Source organism: Grammomys surdaster, unplaced genomic scaffold (assembly GCF_004785775.1).
Source record: "Grammomys surdaster isolate TR1022 unplaced genomic scaffold, NIH_TR_1.0 171835, whole genome shotgun sequence".
Taxonomy (NCBI): Eukaryota; Metazoa; Chordata; class Mammalia; order Rodentia; family Muridae; genus Grammomys; species Grammomys surdaster.
The window spans coordinates 1-26,812 of record NW_021623366.1 but is presented as its reverse complement, the minus strand read 5'-3'; the positions used below and the strand labels follow the sequence as shown (position 1 = coordinate 26,812).

The 26,812-nt window shown below is 34.2% G+C and overlaps 1 protein-coding gene and 1 pseudogene across 3 annotated transcripts; one reads left to right on the top strand and one right to left on the bottom strand.

The window, feature by feature from the left end:
• Window positions 1-3,845: 3,845 nt before the first annotated feature.
• On the bottom strand, window positions 3,846-25,098 carry LOC114615862 (zinc finger protein 280D-like). 3 transcript variants are annotated; one of them, XM_028761473.1, is made up of 10 exons: window positions 25,078-25,098; window positions 20,188-20,231; window positions 19,488-19,549; window positions 18,425-18,574; window positions 17,153-17,299; window positions 14,386-14,451; window positions 14,147-14,286; window positions 8,315-8,432; window positions 4,382-4,552; window positions 3,846-3,992 (listed from the first exon to the last, which is right to left on the bottom strand). In XM_028761473.1, exons 5-10 carry the CDS (start codon window positions 17,286-17,288, stop codon window positions 3,847-3,849), a joined length of 777 nt encoding a protein of 258 aa, XP_028617306.1. In that variant the 5' UTR covers window positions 17,289-17,299; window positions 18,425-18,574; window positions 19,488-19,549; window positions 20,188-20,231; window positions 25,078-25,098; the 3' UTR covers window position 3,846. The 3 variants fall into 3 exon arrangements, with proteins under 3 accessions (XP_028617306.1, XP_028617307.1, XP_028617305.1); XM_028761474.1 differs by having other exon boundaries at window positions 18,425-18,570; window positions 25,078-25,097; XM_028761472.1 differs by lacking the exon at window positions 18,425-18,574 and having other exon boundaries at window positions 25,078-25,097.
• Window positions 24,578-24,993, top strand: LOC114615863 (annotated as a pseudogene).
• Window positions 25,099-26,812: the final 1,714 nt, after the last annotated feature.

Genomic DNA, 26,812 nt, shown 5'->3' with positions numbered 1-26,812 from the left:
AAAACCACAATAAATAAATAAATAAATAAATAAATAAATAAATAAATAAATAAATAAATGTATGTATGTATGTAAAGTCACAAAAACTGGTTGTGATATGAAACTTTCCATATGAGCGTTCTAAAATCAAGATATAGCTAATTTTATTCATTATACATAATTTTTAGTTGGATGTTTTTTTAAATGAGTTTTTCTTTGAGAGAAAACCTAGAAAAACCTATATAAGAAAATCTGTAAGGGTTCATTAAATGGTAATTCCTAGCACTGCTTAAGACCACCTAAACTGCAATCTGTACAAGGCTTAAAAGGTATTTGTTTTTTAACAAGAAACATACGTAATTCTTTTATAACATAAATGCTTCCTAAGTATACTAAATCAGCATTTGAAATGGAACACAATTATTCCATGCTATGATTACAACATCTACTTCCTTTTCTGACACATGTGACTCTTTGGATTATTATCATTCATGAGACACTCAGTATAATGCGAGGAGGTAGGCCCATGATGGAAGATAGATCTATAGCATCTTCTACAAGGTTACATTATTCCTACTTCATTTCATTGTCAGCTTTTATCTTTTATATCATGTGTGTTACTACGTATGTGTGCATATACATGCATATGCACGTTCATGTAAATGCAGGTGTGCATGCACAGGTGTGAGAGCATGTACATGCACATGTATACGGAGGCCAGATGACCTGGGTTAGTCAATCCCAAAAAGTTACTTATCATGTCTGGACAACAATACTAGAAGAGAATGAACCATAGTGTCATTCCTCAAGAACCATCCACCTAGCCTGGATCAACCACCACATGGACCTTTTAAAATGTGGGTGCTGGAGATTCAAGTATTCTTGAAAGGAACTGATTGCCAGAATTATCTGTTCAATTTCTAAACCCACAAATGTAAAAAAAGAAAAGAAAAAAACACCAAAAAAACCCCAAAACACTCAAAAAACAAAGCAACAACAACAAAAACAAAACCACATTTAAAATATATTTAGGAAGTAGGAATAATACTGAATAAAACTGATTCACAAGAGAGGCATTAACTTATATTTACAAGTTAAAGTTGCACCTGTAAGTGTATTTGCTGGGAATAGTGGATCACATCTTCAATCTCAACACTCAGGAGGCAGAGGCACTTGGATCCCTGTGAGTTTAAGGCCAGCCTGGTCTACACAGTGAGTTCCAGGTCAGCCATAGCTACACAGTGAAATCTTGTCTTGAAGGAAAGAAAAAAGAAAAAAATATAAGTATACTAGTATCCTAATAAGATGACCTTTTTCCCTTGGATAGAATGGAACCACAACCAAAAAAAAAAAAAAAAAAACAGAGGTAAGAAAAGGCTTTGTTACTTATGTTTCTGTATTTTCCTTCTTGAAGACAGAGCTGGCCTGCAATTTGTGAAGTAAACATCTGCCCTTGAACTCAGAGATTTGCCTGCTTTTTTGCCAAGTCCCAGGATAAAAGATCCAGCTTTATTTCTAGATTTTTCCTGAGGTACATGTAATATCTATAAACTCAAAATTTAAAAAAAAATCATAAAATATGAATTATGTTGCTTTCATGAATGCTATGATATTCTAATATTTAAATGCTACATGATTACCTTTATTAATTTCCAATAAAAGTAATCATAAATATTTTTAAAAACGCTTTTAGGATAGAGGTCACCAATTTCTTCAAGTACAGAAATGTTCTGGTTAGTTTTTTGGAAACATGACACAAACTAGAGTCATCTAGGAAAAGGGCACCTCAATTGAGAAACGCCTCAGTTACACTGGACTGCAGGCAACTATGCAAAGCTTTTTTTTTTTTCTCTTTTTTCCTTTTCTTTCCTTTTCTTTTTTTTTTTTTTTTTTGATTAATGACTAATGTGGGAGTGGCTCATGTACTGGGGGTGCATCTTGTGCAAGGAGTCTTATGTTGTATATAAAGCCAGCTGAACAAGCCATTCAGTTCCTGCCTGCCTCCAGGCTCCCCTCCTTGAGCTCCTGCCCTGATATCACTTCATAATGGACTGGCTGTAAGCAGACAGAAAACCTTTCTTTCCTTTCTACACCACCATGGTCATAATGTTTTTATCACAGGAAAAGATAGTCAACTAGGCCAAGAAGATTATATAGTATGATACAATTTGTACACGTAATAGAGGGAAAATAAGAAGTCACATTTATCTGTTAACACACATGTGTGCGCGCGCACGCACATACACACAACACACACACACACACAAAGCCAACAACAATAAAACAAAGCTAGAGTACATAAAGTAACTAATAAGAAGTTAATTCTCTTTGGAGTGTCACCTTATAAATCAGACGGTGCGTCAGGCCACATCCCTCAGTTGCACCCCTGTGTAGGCTTTTTGAACCACATGATTACATTACTTAGTCAAACACTGAGTAAGAGTAACTAATGCACTCCTTTTCTCTCTCCAACTCTATCAAACACATAAAGTATCATAAGTCTCATTAAACATTACAAAGAAGGTGAAATCACTTGTACATCCCAGGAAGTCTTCCTACTGTCTTCAGCTGTCTTCCTTTCTCCACTCTTTTTTTTAGCTCAGTAAATTTGGTTAGGATTACTTTTATGAGTGAAGGGTTATTTACAGGAGTATGAGCAACCTGACCAGTAACTACATCACTGACAAAAATGTCTACCTTTCTCCATCTACTGCCGGTGAGTTCATTCTGTTTTTGTTTTTGAAAATGATGGTCAGTTTCTGAAATAGCAAGAATTCTTCCTGTAGTACCTCATTGCTACTTAATTCTTTTCTTTCATTCCTTTCCTTTTATATTCCATATTGCTGTTTTTCTTATCTTCTCCTGCCTTCCTGCCATTGGTAGTAGGAACAAGGAGATTACAGAACATTTTTACAAAGGCATAGCAGAGCATAATAAAAGCTAGTATTTGAAGGAGAGTGTTAACTAAACTTCATACTTGATACATACTTTGAAATTTTCTCCAAATCTAAACCAAAAACTTCCTACTCCAATAAAAACTTTATACTAATTTATGATTATACAAACTATTCTGTGTTTATCAAAACAATTATTTCATATGAAAAGCATGAACATTTGAAGTTTATGTCTGAATACTGACAATGTGTATAATTTATTTTCATTATCTAATGTGGAATACACATTTGCATATATATATATATATAAACTATAGAATTTTTAAGTTATAAAAAGATTGAATTCACACTAAAATGTTTTGCAAATCAGAATATGATTTAATCAATATTATATATTTAAATTCAGAATACAATAAACATATATTGTAAATATATGAACTAAGGAATTTTACTATCATATAAATCAAATTGAGCCAGGCAGTGGTGGCGCACGCCTTTAATCCCAGCACTTGGGAGGCAGAGGCAGGCAGATTTCTGAGTTTGAGAGTTCGAGGCCAGCCTGGTCTACAAAGTGAGTTCCAGGACAACCAGGACTACACAGAGAGACCCTGTCTTGAAAAACAAAAAAAAAAACAAAAAAAAACAAAAAACAAAAAAAAAAAGATTTTTGCCAGGCGGTGGTGGTGCACGCCTTTAATCCCAGCACTTGGGAGGCAGAGACAGGTGGATTTCTGAGTTTGAGGCCAGCCTGGTCTACAGAGTGAGTTCCAGGACAGCCAAGGCTACACAGAGAAACCCTGTCTCAAAAAACCAAAATAATAATAATGATAATAATAATAATAAAATAAATCATATTGAATATAAATTTTTACCTAAGCTCTATGGATACATCAGTATGAGAAGAGTTCATGCCTAACTTACTAAGTCAAACAATCATTTACTATAAATCAGTCATTAATATTTTTAGGGATTTTCAAACTTTCAAAATTAGATTTTGGAAAAGATTTACCGTCATGTGGTTTTTCAGAGGATCCAAAAGATTGAAGTGAATATTACACTTGGGACATGCTCTTGGAAAAGTTGTTCCATTCTTAGATTGATTTGATGAGCAATTTATACCTAAAATAAATTCAGATCAATTATGAAATAAAATGCATCACTTTTCAGGGGTTTTTATTTGTTGTTTTTTATAAATTATTTTTAATTATTATTGGGTGCACACACATGTAAGCATTTGTATTGGTACCCATGGGTGCCAGAGGAGAATGTCAGGTCCCCTGAGCTGGACTAACCTGGTGGTTGAGAGGCACTCCCTGTGGGTGATGGGAATCAAACACAGTTCTCTGAAAAAATTTTAAGTGTTCTTAACCAATAAGCCATCTCTCCAGTCGCCCGATTTAGCCCTTTTTAACTTAAATAATCACTATTATTTTCTTAATTTGTAACTATTTGCAAAACTTATCTATAAATACTACAGACATTTCTTTTCTGTAGGCCAGTGTTTTTACCTTGCGATGGCACCACTTGGAGAGACATCACTGATGGAGACTTTTCTGAAGAGACAACAGAAGAGGCATCTGTTCCAGAAATATTTTCACTGGGTTTAGGCTTTTTGGGGTTAACACTGCTTATGTCAGAATCAGAAGGTCGTTTTGATAAAAATGAAGTTTCATTCAAACCTAAAATGATTTAAGCAGTGGGGGAAAGATTTTAAAAAATTAAAAATTACTACTCATAAACAGTTAAGTCTAAATATGTGGTAACTAAAATATATGACATAATTGAACTATGCTATATCAATGATAAAAATTAAACAATATTGCTGGGCATGGTGGCACACATCATTAGTTCCAGTGTTCAGGAAGCAGAGACAGGTAGAGATCTTGAATCTAAGGCCAGCCTGGTCTACCTACCCAGTTCCAAGCCAGCAAGGAAAAGCTACATAGTAAGAATGTGTCTCAAACAAAGCTAAGCAATTAAATGTTACAAATTTAGAAAGTATGAGAAAATTGTATAAAAACTATTAAGGACTGCATTTAGTCAATCAATCTGTAAAATTATCTTTCTATGCAAGAAAATTCTCAGTATGGCTTGAAAAAAATAATAAAACTGAAGAAAGATATTCTGAAGTTTCTAAAAACCAATTATCTTCAGATGCTTAAATACATTGAAGTTTTAATGACACATATATGCACACATGCACAATAATTTGTCCCAAACACTTATAAATCCTTTAAATTTCTTTCTTTTTTTCTCCTTCAAGACAAGAGTTTCTCAGTGCAGCCGTGGATGTCCTGGAACTCTGTAGAATAGGCTGGCCATGAATTCAGAGATCTGCCTGCCTCTCTGCCTCTTGAGTGCTGGGATTAAAGGTGTGCATCACTATGCCTGGCTAAAACTACTTAAAATGCCTAAAGTGATGTTAGTCCTTTCTCATCTAACAATGTGATCTCTTCAAGGCTTGTAATACTACACACTTATTGCTATGTACCAAGTAGAACCTTCTATGCCTGAATAATATTTTACTCACTCAAATGAAAGGGAATATCAAAGAGGAAGTTGTGTCCCATTTTAGGGAATATATTAAGGAATGTCTGATAAAGAAACTCTTGCATTTGAGTTGTACAAAGAGACTTTATTCTTAAAAATAATTTTCCTTTTGAAAAAATCACCATAAAGGCTAACGGATTAAGCCTTAGAGTATCAACAATAAAAAAGGGACAATTCGACTGTAACTATGGCAAACAAAGTCTTTTTAAAAATAACACATAATGTACTTTGTAAAAAGGATTCGCAAACTACACATTAAATAGACCCATCTATACACCAGATGTAGAAGCATTATTAGAGAAATTCTAGGCATTTAAGTAAGATAGCCTAAGTTAAAATCCAGATTCTGTCGGTCTCTGTTTATGTATTTTTATTTAATTTGTACGAGCTTCAGTTTCTATTTCTGTAAAGTTATGGTATCTTATTTTACAGAGTTATTTTAAGGTCAAACAATGTATTGAAAGTACCTTAAAGTATTTGATACAAAGAAAACAATAATAAATAAGTTATTATTAATAACAAAACATTTTATACTTTAACTTGTTTTAAAGGCTAAAAATTACTCTAATAGATTTGCCTATTATTTTTTGCCAAGAAAGTAAAATTATACTAATTCACCATTTCATCTTTGAAGACAAAGAAATGATTTTTCCTTGTCTTCAAAACACTCGGTCAGAGACAGATACAATGCAGGTACATGAAAAAGATCTCTGGTAGTGCAATCTCATTAACACATGTTTATGTTATTTGGAAAACGAAAGGGTGATAGCATTTTGAATTAAGCAACCAATTATAAAATAGACTAGATGGCAAAAATAGACTTCTTTAATGTCAGAATTTAACATAAGAAATATCAACATTAAATAAAACCACTCTGCATTCTTTCCAATCTTTTTTACATTTATTTACTTATCTGTGTGCATATGAGTATGCACAATGGATGGTATTTGAGTGGAACTCAGAGAACTACTTGTAGGAGTCTGTTCTCTCCTCTCATTGTGTAGGCTCCAGGGTTCAAACTCGGGTTGTGAAACTTGGAAGCAAATCCTTTTACTGAATGAGCCATCTCAACTGGCTGTGCATGTATTTTAAATTCTGTCCCTTTATCTGTTTTGTTAGGCTTATGCTATTCTCTATTCCCAAACAGTCCTAGCTCTGCCAGTAAAAATCCTAATTTCTTTCAAGGTATAAATCAAAATCCCATAATCTCCATAGATAGTAATCTGTCAATCATGTTACTGAATGAACAGCACTGATTGACACTGATACCAAGTCCTTTGAACCTTATAAATGTATTTTCACATTTCACTTATCTTATTTGGGCATCAAAAAAGCCCTGTGTGAACTAGAGAGTCAAAGTGGTATCTTCAGGTGCCTTGCTCCAGGTGTGGAGAATTGAATAAATTACACACACACACACAAAAAAAAAATTAATAGCCCCATCTCTTAATAATATAAAAAAATAGAAAGTATGTAGAGGTCAGTTAAGCTGATAAAGACTAAACATTCTTAAGAGCAGAGGTTCAAACCTACAACTTCCTAGTTATCCCACTTAATGAAGTTTCACTCACTGTAGTAGAAAGCTGAGAGGGAGAATAGGAGTCTTTATTCTTTCTTCCCAGAAGTTTCAAGACTGCAGACTTTTCCTATGAGTAAAGTCTATGAGCTTCCTAATGCCAGATTTAATACAAATATTTTTTCTCCGTTTCTTTTCGCTTGTACCTATTTTATTAACAAGATATTAGTAAACATTTTAGTAAACTATGTATGTAAGTGACATTCAGAGACGTGTTTATCAAATAAGGTATTTGTAAAATGGAAAAGCACTTTAGGCCCTATAATAAAAAAAAAATGCAGGAGAGTCTGGTAAACACCTCATCAATCTATTTAGTAAATAATCTAAACATTCCAAATTTTCTTGTACATCTTAGTTAAGATACTTGAATATATAAAAATTGCTAGTGCTCAAAAATTAACTTTCCTTAATTACAAGGAATTTTCACTAAGACAAAATTCCTCCATGGTATGCTAATATATTTTAAATTAATGAAGAATACTTATCATATGAACTAATTGCATTAATTTTCTAAAGATCACTTTGTACTATTTCTAAATCATTAATACTTGACTATCTGTTTTGAGACACAGTCCTACTATATAGCATAAGATGGCCTTGAAATTATTACATGCTCCAGGTTAAAATCAAAGTGATAATTCTTCTGCCACAGCCTCTCAAATGCTGAGATTATAGGTGTACACTAACACATCCAAGAACCACTTCTTTAAATTATCCTTTATTTAAGAGAAGGAAGGAAAAGGGAAGGTTTGGTAGATACGCACATGCCACAACACACCTGTGGAGGTCAGAGGACAACTTTCTAGGAGTTGATTCTTTCTATGTGGGTCCCAGGGCTGGAACTCAGGCCATTATGCTTGGAACCAAGTGGCTTTGCCTGCTGAGTCATGTCACTAGTCTAACAAATATTTCTTTATTGTGGCCACTGTATAGCATCATAAAATCATACTTAACTATATACTGAAATCACTTACTGAACTAGAAAGACACTAACCTAATTAGGAATTCACCTTTTTTTATATGAGCGGCCATAGAAATTATGTATTCTTAACAATGTTTATAGTATCTAAAGCCTCCTCTAATTCACTGATGTTTTCAAGATTGGTTCCATAGGAGAAAGAGTACACGGTGGTTTAATGATGATTTTAAATAAAGCTGCCTCAAAAAAGACACTCAAAACTATTTACAGGAGTCCATGTTAAAATATACAAACACTTTAATACAAAGATGTGGATTTCAAAACAGAAACTTAATTCTGTATGATTTTCCATCATTTCTTTTTAACAATTTTAATGAAAAAAGTAATAAAACAAACCTGCAATAGAAAGTGTTGGTCCCCCCTGGTAATGTGATAATCCTGTATCTTGGGTCAAGTCAAACAGTAACTCTGAAGAGTTATTAGACAGAACTCGTGGTGAATTTGTTACATAACCCTGTTAAATTTGAAGAAATAATGTTACATTTATTGGACATAGGTATAACTACTGTTTTATACACATGTATAAGAGCAATTTGACAGTATTTCTGTATTATTAAGATAAACTTTTTTATGTTTGATGATTCAATTATCAACAAGTTAAAAACACAAAGGTAATTACTAGTTGGGCAAAATAATCATCTGTCAAAACTGAAAGCCAGCAAATAGGGCTTGTTTGTTCCTATCTGCCCAACTAAAACTGATCAACTAATGTGGACAGCAAATTTTAATCCAATGTTTTAAAAGTATAAGAAATGCAAATTTAATTTATATCTGTAAGATATAAATGTAAGACATGCTAAGAGGTTCTAAAATCACAGTATTATCATCAAGAAGCAAGTGAGAGAATCAGTAAAAACTCCACAATGAAAACACAGGGAAACAAACATACTCCCAGAAGGATTTCCTCAACAGTATTACTGTTGAGAGTGAATGTTTTTATATAAAATGAACTCCAAAATTACTTATAAGGAACAATCACTGTGCAAAGTAAGCTCTGAGTGATTTCTGAACCTTCAGCCTGTTAAAATGCATAATCCACAGATTTTTAAATTAAGCAGTGCTTAAAAATAAACTGATCCTCTCCTCCCCTCCAAAAACCAAACCAAAAAAACATGAAATTAAAAACAATCAAACAAACAAGCCAGGCACAGAAGTCTACATCTATGATCCTAACACTCAGGAGGTGGAGACAGGAAGATCTTCCTTAACTACATAGCAAGCTCAAGGCCTGCCTGAGCAACCCTTTCTCAAAAAAATGATATACTCCTTTTTTTCAACTTACTGGATACAAAGATACAAATAAAAATATTTAACAATTAAACAGGCATTGTTTAAAAATGATGCCTACTACTAATTAATTTACTCACAATGTTTAACTGCTCGAATCATGAATGATAGATATGTAACTGCAAAACTATGAAGAAGTTAAGAATAACTGCAAGGTGGAATCATAAAAAAGATTTTTTCTACTCAAATTCTAATGATGAATCTAAAGTTTGGTTAACACTGTTTGTTAAATAACTGGTAAGAGGCTAACATGAGGGAAGCCAGATGGGAAATATCAGAACTCTCTTTTCTATAACACTAGTATTACTTCCAATAAGGTTAAAAGAAGGATAACGTTCACTACTCACAACTAGTCACTAGGTTATATATTGGTATGACTTTGAATAAAAACTTTACCAGTAGCTATCAAAGTCTCTAAAAGGTCCTTTATTCTACTTTCAAGAATTTATGGTAAAGAAAGTTGAATGGAGAATTACTGATAACAGCCAAAAATTAAAACCTATTATTTTCAATAATAAAGAGTTAAACCCACAAGCTATCATATAATCATTACTACCAAGTTTTTGAAAAGTAGAAAATGTTCCTCAAAGGCTATTTAGTGAAAAAGTGTAAGGGCTGACCTGTACGATCTAATCTTCATGGCATGTACACTCATCTCTTTTTTTAAGCTCTTCTCAGATATGTTAATCATAGAAACATAAAGGTTTTGTTTTGTGCTTATAAATTAAAGTATAATTAAGAATTTCATTTTGTACTACCTTTACTGACAATGAGATTGTTATAAAGTCATAGGACCAACTTATAATCTTAAGCAACACTACACTTAAGACTTTGAGATGGACATGGGCATCTGAACCTTAAGACGTAAAAAACAAACAAACAAACAAACAAAATTAGTAGTTTCATAACCTAACAGTAACCAAGTACACTCTTCATTGAAATAAACACTTCCTCGAAATATCTGTACTTTTAAATACTCTTTAACAAAACTATAATAAAGTTAATCCTGTTAAGACACATCCCAAAAAGCCAACGTTAAGTACCCATAGTATTACAAAGGAACTCATTAGTCAACAAATAACTAGCTAAAAAGAATTTTCAAATAGAGAATTTTTGATCTTATGCAAGTTCAAAATAACTAAAAAATGAACTACCTGAAAACTGTTTGTTCAATGCAATAAGAGTAAAGTAGTCACTATAACAGAATTAGGATGACCTACATTTATTTAACCACTTAATCTTAGGCAAGTCACTTTTGAGCTTCAAGTCATTCACCTTTCAAACTAAAATAGCCACATTGTATGTATTAAATTTACTCGCTCTTCACAGTAAATGTGTATCAAATAATTATCACACTGGTATTAATAAAGACAATATTCCTTCCAGTTATATAGATTGGTAGGCTAAGGTTTATTACTGATAGTGTTGAAACTATAATCCAAGTCTAAATAATAACATAAAATTCATGCTCAGTGGCCATATATATTAACTTTATCAATGATATTAACAATAATATATTCAATCCCTGCCTGAAAAAGGTGTTGAGGTACAAAGATATTCCATAAAAAATTAAACACACATACTTTACTAAAACTAATTCAAATAATAATTTACTAAAACCAGTAGCCTTCAACATTCAGAGAGAAAGACTCGTAAATAAGACCATTTCTTCCAGAATAAAAGTCTGTGATTTTAGCTTTGACCACACAGATAAGTGAGATTTAAATATATGATCCCTAAGCTTGCATTCAAATAAACTGGCAAATCTGCTCTTCTCCAACAAGGTTCCCAGGATTACAAACCATCAATTGAGGTGTTTTTATGGTCACAGAAATAAATATTCTCATTGAAAAGATTTTATTCTCTAACTTTTATAAAAGCTAAAAGATCATCTCTTTGCTACTTTGTTCCTGAGACTGTGAGACTTGTCTAACTATATTAGTGAGCTTTCCCTCTCCAGTTCTCTTTCCTAAGTGCCAAACAACTACTGACAAGTATAAGAAAATAAAAAACATAACTGTAACATTAATTTTTTAAGAACATAAATAAAAGCCTTTGGAGTTCTACAGGACCCAAGAGACTGTTTTTTTGTCTAAACATGAACTATTTTAAGGAATATTTACTATTCACTAAATCAGTGCTCACCTAACTTTCCAGCTTCAAGATGATTTTACACCTTTTTTTTTTTTTTTTGGTTTGGTTTGGTTTTTTCGAGACAGGGTTTCTCTGTGTAGCCCTGGCTGTCCTGGAACTCACTCTGTAGACCAGGCTAGCCTTGAACTCTCGAACTCAGAAATCCGCCTGCCTCTGCCTCCCAAGTGGATTTTACACATTTAAAAATAACTAAACCCCAAAACACTTTTTACATTGGTTAAAATTTACCTGTTGAGATTTACCGAACTAGAAAATGAAGCAGAAAAATATTAAATATTAATATAAAACATATAATTTATATAATTTAATATTTAATATTAATAATTTATTTTTAAATTACATTAACCCTATTATGGATCAGCATGAAAGTAGTCTTATTTTGTATCTTTGCAACTTTTATTTTCATTCTGGGGGCCAGAGTCTTAGGTATCTCAAGTTAGCCTCAAACTCACCATTTGATCCTCCTGCTTGTATATCAACAAGCGTTGGGATTAGTTGTATGTGCCTGAACCCTGAAATCTGTGTAATAAGCAAGCTCTCTTCTCTAATAACTAAGCTAAATTCTCAAAAGAGAATAAGGACCATGACAATATGTAACTCAGAAAAGGAACATTTTAGCAGTATGAATAACCACTGTAGACATACTACTCTGATCTTACCAAAACTCATGAGCCAGTACTTTCTTAAAGGTGTATCACTATGAAATTTGAAACTTTTGATTTGTGAACTTTTCGTGCCCTGTCCCATTGAAATCATTAGCCCACAGTACACTATTTACTCACAGACATTTCAGTAACATATACTTTGGTTATTTGCAAACTATTGGTTTCACTGAACTATCTCAAATATTGAAAAATTCATAATACATCACCAAAAATTTGTTTATACTATCCATCAAGGAACCATGAAGCAACCAAGATCAAAAATGGCAGATTAAAGCTTTCCAAAATCTTGATTTTTGCTTATAGATCAAATTTTATCAATGGTAAGGAAGAACACTACTATCAGCTGTTTTCCATTAAATGATGAAGGGGTAGGTATACTTTGTTCGTTTTTGAGGAAATCTGTACCAAATCTGAGGACTGAATTACAGCATTCTAAAGTGGATTCCATGATAATCATCTTCTGATATTCATACTCTGTGTGATTCCCTTCCTTTTAATGTGGCTGACAGCTGAGTTGATTCTTAACAACATAACATGGTAAAGATGGCAAGGTATATCATTTTATGAACATGATTGTTTCCTAAAAATAATAAAATCAAACCTATCTTAGTGGTACACACCTTTACTACTAGCACTTGGGAGGTAGAGCCAGAGAGATCACTGAGTTCAAGGTGAGCCTGGACTACAAATCAAGTTCCAGGACAGCCCGAGCTTTTACAGAGAAACTGTCTTTCAATCATACATGTGTTCAATTAAAATGCAACAAGTATTTCAGCTTGCCAATCATGCTTTTCCTAAACACAATCAAGATATATCAGACACAGAAGTACTTTATATACACTATTTCACCACACAGAACATATAAGAAGATACACAGTCAAGGATATAGTTAACAAAATAACATTAATGGAAGTTTATGTTTAATACACTGCAAAACATCATTGAGTAACTGCCTATAACTGGAGTATTTCGTTGGGAGTACAAGGTTAAGTGGTTACTCTGCAAACTCTGGTACAGATGAGTGTTTGTCTTGATTCACAGAAAGCCATCAACAGCTTTATCAGCATTGTTTTTGTGTCATCAATGCAAAAGTCAAACAGCGAAAGAGAAAGTACTTTTCTTTCTTTCTTTCTTTCTTTTTTTTTTGGTTTTTCGACAGGGTTTCTCTGTACAGCCCTGGCTGTCCTGGAACTCACTCTGTAGACCAGGCTGGCCTCGAACTCAGAAATTCGCCCGTCTCTGCCTCTCAAGTGCTGGGATTAAAGGCGTGTGCCACCACTGCCCAGCAAGAAAGTATTTTCAATTATCTTCATAATGGTGTTGAATCCCAAACACACTACCCTGAGAATGCTAAGCTGGAGCAGTATTTCCATTTTTTAAATTAGACGCTCATATACAAGATACACGTGTGTGAATGTGTATGTATGTGTGTGTGTGTGTGTGTATAAACTATGGATTAGCCTACAATGAGATCTAAGACCCACCTAGCTATAGATCTGAATGAATTATTTAATCACTATAAACCTCAGTATTTATTCAACTATGAAATGGAAGAAGTAGCGATGCCTGCATCCTAGGTATATTTAAAAACTAAATGAGATTCATTTATGTAAAACATTTAGCACAAATATTTATGTCTATGACTAGCTTAAAAATTATAATTATTACCACTATCTATTACTTTTCACTAAAGATTTTTAAATAAAGTATGAAGGTACATTTCTCAGAATAAAATACTACTATCAAAACTTCTCAATAATTTCCAAATGAAAAAATACCTGGCCCTGTTTGAAAGCATAAACATTTTTCTATCATGTGATATTCATTATAATTCTTCTATTCACATTTTGACAGTATTAGTTTTCAAAGCTATACCTAATCAGTTTAAGCATATGCCCAACTTACTTAAGTGTGAGGTACTAATTAAGCTGTCATACAGATGCTAACCTTTTCTGATACCGATTATGCTACCAACTAGATGACTACTTGCTGATAAAATAGAATTTTAATTGGGTATTGTTAATATTCCCTGAGCTGACTATGTAGTTTCGAAAACACTTACAGGTTTAGAAAATGGCTGAACAATAACAGAGCTATCTGAAGATCTAGATTCAGGATGAAAATGTACTGGCAAGGCAGTCACAGGATTTGATGTTGAATTCAGGCAGCGTTGACTTGTAGGCTTGAATGAAGCAGTAAAACCTGTATTTTAAAATTACACAACACATTGAATGCATTCCTATATAATCAACTTTTTCAAATATTTTAGTTTACAATTCAAGTAGTATAGTAATATTATACCTCGATTAAGTATACCATTCTTTATTCCTCTTGAATGAGAGCTGGGGTTAACTCTGTTCAAAATATCTAAAAAAAAAAAAAAAGATACTTTAAATTTGAAATTTGTTTGAATGCAATATATACTGAGATATTAAAACTTATAAACTGAACATATTAGAAGGAACACTATCACTAATTAGAAAATAGTTTATGAACATTAACTGTTTTATAGAATAAGCACAATCTTTCTCATTGTAACTAAATGTCCAAAAACCAGAAGTATATTGATAAACCCAAGTGCATATAAGCAAAACCTTCTTCAAGGCGAAGAACTTTTGTTCCCATAGAATCTTCTAAAAACATATTTAAATCTGGTTGCATGGAGTTGAAGTTTACACCTTCCTTGGTATGGTGAAAGAACTGTATATATTTATTTGGGTTCTGACTTAAAATTAAACCATGACCCGGCCTCCATATTCTATTCATAGCTCTAAAAGCCCTAAAGTTGTATAAAGAAGACTCTCCACAGACTAGATAATTATCTCCATTCCAAGAAGGAAACTACGAGAAGTTATAGACTAAATTGAATCTAAGTTTTACCTGACTATCTTACACATTAAGAGGATTTTGATCTACCACATAAGAAGTCAAGACTGGTGTGACCTGGAAGGATTGGTTTGAAGTTCTTACTCGTACATACACATGAATATGTGAAGTTGTTAACATCTAGCTTACTCAATAATCAAACTAAAATCTGCAAAAAGGAAGAGTTGCTGAAATTTGCTTATTCAGTTAAAAGATGCACTGAAATTCATATACAAAAAAATTCATTTTTCTTCATAGCTGAAAAGAACTAAATGCCACTATATAATTGCATAAAGGTACACATAATGGTTATTTTTCAGAGCCAGAGAGATGACTCAGTAGTTAAGCATATTTATTCTTACAGAGGACACAGTTCAATTCCTATCACTCATAATGTCTCACAGCCACCTGTAAAGTCAGTTTGAGGGGATATAATACCGTCCCTCTTCTGGTCTCAGTGAGCATTAGGAACAAATTGGATAAATACATATGTGCAGGCAAATACTTATACACCTAACTAAAAATATATTTTATAGTTAAAAATTTTCAGTGCTTACAAATCAAGTACATCAGGTTTATTAAAAAAAAAAAAGAAGAAGAAGCAGCAGCAGCAACTCAACTTGATACTACTTTCACTCAGAAAACCAAAATTAATATTCAAGCTATCAAGTAACTATTGGTATACTACTTTAGTAGTTGTGATCTACAAAAGACAAGTTCTTAAACATTTAATTCACATTTCCTATGTTGAAATTCCTTATGGCCTCCATATAAAACAGTAACACAATTATTTCAAATTTTCATCTTCATAATTCAGAAAAACATCTGGGGTCAATCTCTTTCTCACAGAATTATTTAAAAACAAATATAGATTGTTATAATTGAGTACAATTAAGAGTCATCTATAATCAATATAAATTCAACTTGAATCTTGTCATATTTTCAACAAGAGATATTAAATAATTTTGCAATATAATAACATTTAAGTGTCAGATAATCAATACCCAGGAAATGAGAAAGAAAAAAAAATCAGGCCATTCTGGCATTAGCAATATGCACACTATCATATTAAACTCATTTTATAATCCAAATAACATCCCACTTAGCATTCCATCGGAAATTACCTATCTACCACAGAAAATAATAATGACAATGCACTTGGTTAAATTGTTCTCTCTATATAAAACTATATATAAATGCCATTCCAAGCCTACAGGAAAGAAAAGCAAGAAATTCCAGAAATTTCATAGTACTCTCCAGTTAACCAAGGTAAATAAGAAATACTAATAACCTAAACATATTACCATTCTTTGATAAATTCTTCTGGCTTAAAACAAACATGCAATTAAAATGGGAAAAAATATTTTTATCTTTGAGATTTGAAAACTTTGTATTTTTTTTTTTCCACTGAGATCAGATCTCACCATATAGCCTAGGCTGGCCTGAGACCCACAGAAATTCACTTGCCTCTGTCTCGCCAGTGTCTCCTTAGTACTGTAATTAAAAGTGTGTGCTACCACACCTGGCTCCAACTGAAATATTTTTGAGTAGACAGCTTACTGTGTATCAGTTTTCTTACCTTAACACTGTAGCAATGTTAAGTCCAAGCACTCTAACTGAAAGCTAATCATCCAAAGACTCTTCTACTAAAACTCCTGAGATGTGAGTGTGCTAACTGCAACATAGTAAAAATACAATGGCTAGAGGCAACACCTCTCTTTAGCACAAATTTAACTAGCTGCTGAAAGACAGCTGTGGTCAGGTTATGACCCATTATCACTCTGTATGCATTTTGTAGTCCTGTGTAGACGACACTACAATGGGGCCTGCACATGAAATTTCATCTGAGACTAACGAATTTTTTAGTATATCCCCAAACTTAAAACTAAGCATTCTAAATTTTTCCTTTAAGCTATTCTAGGTTTAAGAGAGAAAAAAGAAAATAAAATCAGATAACCTCATTTTTCAGTACCACTAAAATTATAATTTCTACTCTCAGAAGACCTCCAATGCCACCAGCAAATCATGGGCTCTGCTGGAATTTGGCTTCTATCCTTTCTTAAAACTTCACTCGGGGTCGACTCTGACTCTCAAACAAGTATTTTATTCCTAACTTCTTATGGTAGAATAAGAACATTTTCACAACAATCCTATAACTAAAAATAACTTTTTCAAACTGCCTACTTTCAAAGTAAATGCTTACTTGAAATAGCTGGTTTTGAACTTGCTATCTCCGCAACAAAGATGGGCTCATCATCATCATCCTCTTCAACTTCTTTCACTTTCTTCTGCCATGGCTCTAGCTCCTCTTCTTCACATTCCATAAACAGTTCTGCCATTTTTAAATTATCTAATTTTTAAAAGAAGCAACTGTCTTTTAATTAAAGTATTTGCTATATGCAGCATATTAGAAATCTACTTTAATAATCCTAGTAACAATTTCTAACTTAGTGGTTGTGATAAGTACATAATAGTAACAATAAGAAATTAGACATCTTGCTCTCTAAGTCAGTAACTAGTAGACTTGAGACAGATAATGGTTATTTAGAGCAGATAAAAAAAAAAATGCAGTCAAAATGAATTTCAGCCATACATTTAGAACAATTAACTCTGAAAAAAGGTATTATATCCTATCAATTGTCTTTTAAAAGGGGGAGGAATAAGACTAAGAAGCCACAGATGAAGAAACAAATTAGAGTAAACCAGTCTTAGATATGGAAAATGCAGAGTAAAAAGAAAAGAAAAAAAGAGGGGGGCTGCGATTTGGTATGAAAGGAAAATATAAGAAAGGAGTGAGGCTTATCTCAAATAGAGCTAATTACACATTTCTCCCTAAAGAAATCCATCAAAACAATGCATGCAGTAAAAACTACTGAGAAATTCCAATCAGGTAGCATCACTCTCTTAAATGAAGATGAAACAATCAATAAACACCAGGAATTTTACAAAGAAAAATGTTCTATATAAAAGATCAAAGGATAGTAAAACAAATTAAAAGGATTCTAAGAGGTAGAGTAGAGAAAAGAAACTGGTATATTTAGGCATCAAACAAAGAATTAATGTCTGAACAGGATAAAACTGAAATGGCTACGCGAGATAAAGGCATTTGCTGCTGAGTCTAATGATTGGAGTTCAATCCTCAAGACTCACTTGGTGGAAATGAACCAGCTCCCACAAACTATCCTCTGACCTCCCTCCCCATATACTTTGGCATATATGTATATGTACATGTACACACACACACACAGAGAGAGAGAGAGAGAGAGAGAGAGAGAGAGAGAGAGAGAGGATAATGGACAAAGAGTAACACATAAGGTGCACAGGCCATGGCATTCAATACAAAACAAAGTCCCAGAAGAGAGTAAGTCAGTAGATCTAGAGAATAACTAAGTGGGATGGATGCAGGATAGTAACATGTTAGGAGGACTTCTCTAAGAAACCAAAGAAAGGATTTAAAAATTAACTTTAAGATCACCTCACAAGCCCAGCAGTGGTGGTAATGGTGGTTGGTGGTGCATTCCTTTAATCTCAGCAATGGGGAGAGAGTTAGGCGGAACCCTGAGTTCAAGGTCCTGGTCTACTGTGTGAGTTCTAGGATGGCCAGGGCTATACAGAGAAAACCTGTCTTGAAGAAGAAAAGAAAAAAACAAAACAAAACAAAAAAAAACCAAGAAATTATCTGAGGTTCTATTTTAAACAATATCTTTATAATTTCTAAGTATTATTTCCTACTATACTAAAAAGTGCCATTTCTACTTTTGACTCAAAACTGGACAACATTCTACCAAGTTCTTAATAATAATGGCCATAATCAGTCACAAATTTAATATGACCATTTATAAGAAGCCCAGAGCTTTTATCTCACAACCCACAGAAGACATTAAGCCTAGCTTACTACTTTGGTCATAACTTTCTTCTTTTTTTGTTTTTGTTTTTTTTTGTTTTTTCGAGACAGGGTTTCTCTGTGTAGCCCTGGAACTCACTCTGTAGACCAGGCTGGCCTCGAACTTAGAAATCCGCCTGCCTCTGCCTCCCAAGTGCTGGGATTAAAGGCGTGTGCCACCACTGCCTGGCCTTGATCCTAACTTTCTAGACTCAAGAATTGTCCAAAAATAAATTTCTACCAAATTAAACCACCTAGTCCATGATAATTTGTTATGACAACCCGAGTAAACTAATATAGTATACAGCACACACACACACACACACACACACACACACACACACACGCTAAGACTCTGCCATTGTTAATATATGAAAGACTGTTAAGAAAAAGCTATAATTCTTTTATAATTTTTAATAAATGGTTGCACAAGCATAGAAGAAATCTTTATGATAATGCATGCCAAACTGATAAAATATTAACATAAACAGTAGCTATTTCTGTTAACAGAGATAAAATACTTCATTTCTACTTGTCAGTTCATTTGTTACTTCAACAGTTCTGAGGTTTTAAGATGTTCCCCATCTCTCATACTGTATCATAAAGTGTAATACACCACTTGCACACGAGTATCAGTTACTGGAGCAACACTTACCTTTTGGTTGAAAGGACCTGTCTCCCATCAAGTTGCAGATATGACTTTCTATATGTTGTCACCTAAGAATTGACATATGACATCAGTCAATTTTGAGTAATTTTAACTACAAATAAACCTGAAATTAAGAAACTCTTGGCGGGCAGTGGTGGTGCACACCTTTAATCCCAGCACTTGGGAGGCAGAGGCAGGCGGATTTCTGAGTTCGAGGCCAGCCTGGACTACAAAGTGAGTTCCAGGACAGCCAGGGCTACACAGAGAAACCCTGTCTCGAAAAATCAAAGGAAAAAAAAAGAGAGAGAGAGAAAAGAAAAAAAGAAGAAACTACTGATAGAGGAGTTGGGGAGATAACACAATGGTAAGAACATTTGTTGAGCAAACAAGAAGACCTCAGTTTGAATCCCCAACACATACATAAAGAGCCAGGCTTGGGAGCATGTGGCCTGTAACCTCAGTGTTGTAGGGACAAAGACAGGTACATATCCCAGGAGCTTGCTAGCTAGGCACTCTAGCCAAAACAGTGAGCTTCAGGCTCAGTGAAACGCAGTATGTATGAAGGGAATAAAGCAAAGTGACAGGACAGGAAACCCAATGTCTTTCTCTGATACCTGCTCAAACACAGAGATGCTTGTACTCACAAACTGAAAACAAATACATAAAAGAACAAATTCTTGGATCAAATTTAAATATTTAAACTTACCATGTGACTACAAAAAGCAGCAAGTTGTATCTCAGTTTGCCTTTCTAGAAAATAAAGATATTATATTAATGTATGTACATTTAATTTACCCTTTTTATAGAAATTTGTTGGTAATTTTGTTATACACATAATTCATTTAAAATAATTGGTTCTTTCCTTAAGCATTCCAAATATCAGAAACAAAATAGTGATATATCAAGTATTTCCTATTTCAGTATTGACAAGTAAGTAAATTAAAAATAATTATTTGTGACAAACATGTGAAACGTATCTATAATCCAGGTTCTTGGGAGGCTGAGGCAAGAGGATCACAGGCTTAATACCTAGACTACACAGTGAGAAACTGTCGTAAATGAACAACCCACATATATGTAAATAACATATATTAATATATGTGTAAATAACAGCAAAAAGGAATTTCCACATAATGTACTGCTTTAGTAAATGTCACTGCCCAAATGCTAAATGACACTAATGTTACCTATCCATACTCAAAAATATAATTATTTCTATAATAAAACACAACTTTGACTTTATCAACTAACAAAAAAGAAAGCTCATGAGATTAATTCATTCAAGATAATAAGTATCCCTAGTCAGCTAAGTGGAAGGTAATATGTTAAGTTTTAGGTGAAAATAAAGATATGTAAATATGTAATTAACCACATTTAACTCATTGTTCTTCAAGAAAAAAGTTACAATAAACATTACCAAAAAATTCACAATTGGCCAGACATGATGGCACATGCTTGAAATCCTAGCATTTAGGGGCTGAGGTAAAAAGAATATCAAGTTCGAGGGCACACTGGGCTACATAGTAAATTACAACTGGCTTTGGAGCAAGCCTGAAGACTTGAACTTGATTCCTGGAACTCACATAATCAAAACAAAACAACAGCAACAAAACCAAAACAAAAAACCAACTCACTCATGCAAGTTCTCCTGCTATCTCCACTACACATGTGCACAGGCATACACACACATAATAAATAAATAAAATGTAAAGAAAGTTAAGACTTCAAAATATAACCTAACCTTTTGTATATTAAAATATTATAAATTTATTTTATTAAATGTCTTAGCTTTTACATAAATAAGATTAAACTATGCCTTAAAAGGTCTGGGGTTTTTCTTTTGTTTTGTTTTTTATTAGAAACTAATGGAAGCCTGGTCTACAAAGTGAGTTCCAGGACAGGCAGGGCTATACAGAGAAACAAAAAACAAAAAAACAAACAAAAAGAAAGAAAGAAAGAAAGAAAGAAAGAAAGAAAGAAAGAAAGAAAGGAAGGAAGGAAGGAAGGAAGGAAGGAAGGAAGAAAGAAAGGAAGAAAGAAAGGGAAATTTTAAATACATGTAATCTCTTATTAATGTTTGGCAATTCTGAAGTTCTAGAGAGATAGCTTAGGGGTAGAATGTTGGCCTACTACTCGAGAGGCCCTGGATTCAATTCCTAATACAAAATACAACAGAAACAAACAAACAAAAAAACAAAACAAAAAACCCAAATCTCTTTACTATGAAAAACTGCCCAAAAAATGAGTTATGAAAAGCTGTGTTTATTGTAGCTGAGAGGGAAGCTTAAGGAAAAAGTACATGCTTAGCATATTCAAGACCTTGTGTTGGATTTCCTGCATCCTCCTTTCCTCTCAGTTTTTAATAATAAGGTAAGCCTTGAAGTCACTACATATCATTATAGTTTCACCACCAAGATGCCTCAGTGAGTAGAGTACTATGTATGCTGTATAATCCTGGCAACCAGACTTAAAACTGAAGAACTCAATCAAGGTAGAGACAATTAACTCCAGAAAGTTGTCCTCTGATCTCTACATGCATGCTACGTCATGAATACACACACCATACACACAAACACATTAATAACAAAGTAAAAAATATCAGTTTTCATTTTTTAAGTAAACCAAAACCAACAAATATCATTTTTTTAAAAAATTATATATTTTGAGATCTTAGCAGTAACAAGCAAACAGACGAGAGGAAAAGTTGGGACTCAGCCTTGACAGAATATATAGACATACAATTATGTACTATACATAATACTTGACAATGACAATAAACAACTATGTTACTGGTTTGTACATTAATATGTGAGTTAAGTTATTAGTTTAGAATCCTCTACTTTAAAAACTTGCTATGCATGAAACATGTTAGGCCACCAGCAGCCATATACATCCCGTGTTAACCAAATCTTTTGCCTGCATGGAGAAGTCACACCAAATGACTGATCCAATAGTGATAAAACCATCTAGACAAAAATTTCTCAGGATGATAACACAGTCATTGTACTTTCAATTTTGTGAGAAATGAGAGGGTAGCTCAAGTGTGACTGAGACAATTATAAATCAGGTATGGCAGTACACACCTATAATCGAATTATTTGAAAGGTTGAGGAAGAGGGATTTTAAAATCAATGCCAAACCTGGGCTACAGAAGGCCCTGTCTCAAAAACAAACCATTATCTTCTTTAAGTACACAATTTAAACCTTAATGTCAAGTTTCAGCACAACTACTTCCATTCATTATATTTTACTACAGATTTTATAATACACAATTATAGTTGTCCTAATTAAAACATTATTTCGCCAAGCAGCAGTAGTCAAGGCTTTTAATCACAGAACTCAAGAGGCAAAGCCAGATGGAGTTTTTTTGAGTTCCAGGGCTGTTACACAGAGAAACTCTCTTAAAACAAAAAGCAGACAAATAAATAAACCAAAATCTCATTATTTCATTTAATGCTCAAAGCATACTGTCATGAAAAGTGAGTTACAGAGACAGGTAAATACCTACTCTAAAGTAACACAACTAAGTGACTGGGCAAAATTCAGGGTTGGGGATATTACTTGGTAGTGAAGGTATGTGTCTTGCAATTGGGTAGACCTGAGTTACAATCCCCAAAGCCCATACCAATAACTTCTGAGTAAACTGACTATGGAGTACTATACAAGGTACTTTCAGTGAACTTTTGGTTTGGTTGGGAGACCCTGCCTCAGAAATAAGGTAGACGAGCAATCTAGAAGATTCTCAACATCAAACTCAGGCCTACACACACATTTTGAGTACACATAAAACCTCAGATATACATATAAAAAATAAAAAGAAGTAACATTCAAACCGACTCATTTCAAAAGCCAACACTATTTCAATATTCACCAGGCATAAAAGACCAAAATTACAGGGAAGAAGCAGATTTTACCTAATGTAACAATTAAAAGATCTAAAAAAAAAAAAAATTGTAAAGAACATACATCATCAAATTGAAAAAAAAAAACAGGAATATTTCAACCATCATTAAGTATGGAACTGAAATTGTCACTTTCAAGATTCCCTCAAGAACCATGCCAATGACTAAACTAAACTGACAGATGAGGAAGAACCTTTCATTTGTTCACTTTTTTTAATGCCATACTTAGGACTTAAACATTTTAGTTATCAAGCTAGTACAAACTTTTTTTCTAGAAGATTTCAGGTACATTATAACGAATGAAGAAGTTAGGCTGAAGTCCAACACTATACCTAAGTCTATTCAAAATAAGTAAATTCTTGGTGTGGAAGAAAAAGAACTAATTCATTCAAAATAAGTAAATTTTTGGTAGGGAAGAAATAATTCATAATCTTAAGTAACCAATACAAATTTCACTTTAGCAAAGCTGTATTATGGTTTAAATTAGAACTTGAAAAGATATAGAGGCAAGCCAGAGGATTCCTCCATAGAGCATGTGGCTAGGGCTAACACTTAGTTGAAAACTGTTCAGAATGTTAGCCTCCTAAGTCTTGTTGCAAGTACCACTTTGGGGTACTGAGTAAAACTGTTAGCTGTTAAGCCCTTAGAATGACAACCATAAGAGCCTTCATTTTTCTCTACTGCCAGCCAAGCAGCTTCTTTTTGTTATTGTTAACTGCAAAGACTGTTCCAAGAGCTGTGAACTTTTATGAACTTGAATCTCTTTAAAGAAACTATGAGGGTGGGGGGTGTTCTGGGAGGAGAAGAGGGAGAGAAAACTGCAGTCTGGATGTAAAATAAATAAAATTTGTGAAAAGAGAAGAAAAACTACTCTAGCAGCAATAACCAAGGTTTCAATGCTGCTGAAGCCACATCGACTTCATGTCATGACTTGTTCCAGTCATAACTACCCAGGTAATCTGCACTCGATTTAGAACTTTCCATTCAGAAAAGAGAAACCTCAATGAGAACATTCTGCAGTTATTCTAACTTGGGATGGGAAACGAACTACTCCCGTGATTCAATAAAAAGCCTATCATTGGTGCAACATGAGGCTTGCAACATGAGGCTTGTGCCTGGTGAAACTAGCATCCATACATAAGCAAGACTGTATTTGGTAAAACTACAATCTGGGATTGTTCCAGAGTCAATACTATGAGCCACAATTTTCAAGCCTTCTTGCCTACCAATGCCGGACTTCCTCCAAGAGGAGTACGGGGTGACTGAGCTGGGGGAACCCAACAACTCAGCTGTTGTGAGGACCACCGTGATCAACATGCCCAGAGAGGTTTCTGTGCCTGACCATGTGGTCTGGTCCCTGTTCAATACACTTTTCTTCAATGCCTGCTGCCTGGGCTTCATTGCCTATGCCTACTCTGTGAAGTCCAGGGACTGGAAGATGGTGGGTGATGTGATTGGAGCCCAGGCCTACGCCTCCACTGTCAAGTGCCTGAACATCAGCTCCCTGATCTTCAGTGTCCTCATGGTCATTATCTGCATCATTATTTTCTCTACAACCTCTGCGGTAGTCTTTCAGTCGTTTTCACAGAGTGCCACATTCTGGATTCTAGCTGCCCCAAGTTCCACGGTCCACATCTGGCCCTCTTCCCAGGCTGAGGCCCTGACCCTTTACCCTATGTGTATGCAAATGTTACCTTCACTTGTCTGTCCACAGTGGATTCAATAAAGTACACTTGGTGGAAACTCTGAAAAAAACAAAAAACAAACAAACAAAAAACTACAATCTGAGCAGAAGCATGCTATACCCACTTTGTAACTATATAAGCAGGCTATGTCTTAGTTCAACATGCTGATCTGGAAGATGTACTTTGCCTTCTATGTACTTTGCCTAACCTACTGTAACATTTGACCCAATGTTTTTGTCTTTTCTTTTTAATAATCTACTTTATCAAGAGTAGATCAAGCTGGGTTAGTAACACTATGAACAGAAAGAACTCCAGGCTTCTAGTTCCACACAGTTGGGACATCAAAAGCAACAGCTAGAAGGTAACAGGAAAGTTTGTTCACTCTGTAGTTAGGTGGTATCTGAAGAGTTCCAAATAGTGGCCAAGTACAGAGATCGAGGAAACAAAAGGGACGGAAGGAGCACTGAGAGGGTAAGTGATGGGCAGCAACGAGCCAAGATAGAAGGCAATCTTAGTAGCTGCAAGAGTTCCACAAAGCTGTCAAGGGCTAAGGTTCAGCCAGGTGTGATAGATAGCACATGCCTTTTATTCCAGCACAGAGGCAGGCGGAACTCTAAGATTGAGACCAGCTTGGTCTACAGAGTGAGCTCCAGGTCTGCCAGGGTTACACAGGGAAAACCTATCTCAAAAAACAAATCAAACAAACAAACAAAAAAAAAAACTACAGAAGAACTTTTCCACAACAGAATGAGAAAAAAAAAATCCCTTTGTATCACCTACCTCAACAAATAAACCTTACAAACTTCATCTAGGCTCCACGCTCTTTGCTCTTTTTTGCTACTCACTTATTAGCCAAATTGAGCTAAACATAGCAGCCCAGATACAACCTAACTTGTAACCTAACTTGTCTCTTGACTACTTTGTGGGGTTTTTTTCCACCCTTCACCCTTTTTCCTTCACCCTTTCAACACCCTAATACTAAATAGGAGAGAAAAAAAAAGGATAGAGGGGAAAGGGGGAGACATTATTGTTGGACTACTTCCTGCTGATTAGGAAAATTCCTTGGGGCAAGTTTGATCTTCACCATCAGGAAATCTAGTTTCTTCTTCTTGTTTCTTTTGCATGATTACTTAACAAATCATGACCAGCAGCAACCAAACACCAACCAACCAACCACTTATCAACAATCCCTGGGACCCTAGCATTTATATACCCTCTGAAAAGTCCCCAGAATTCCCAGTGTCACACAACTGCAGAAACTATCTGTTGTTGGCAAATCATGGTCCTGCTAGAGCATGAAGCAGTTGTGAACAATCTACAGCAGCCCTGTATCCCACACCTGGGATTAAAACAAAAACATATTTAATTATTTCTGTGTTTTTCAAAGAAACCAAAATTCCCACTATACTATTCTGCTTAAAGTATTCACCTGAAAATTCCCAAAACTCTAACAGCCCAACTGTTGAGGTTCAGGGACACAAACCACACATATACCAATCTCAGTTAAGAAAGAATTGAATGTCCAGGACTGCAGAAAGGACTCAGGAGTCTAACTATGGTACTTGTCTGCTCTCACAGTAGACTTTTTATAGAAAAAAAAGAGGTTCAAAAGTTTAAAGGGCAAGGAGGGGAAAAGATGGTTTACTAGGCAAAGTATTATCAGCTAACCTTTAAGCTTATTGATCCTGAGTAAGGTGGGGGGGGGTAGAGATGGATGGATGGTGAACAGAGGAATTCAGAACAT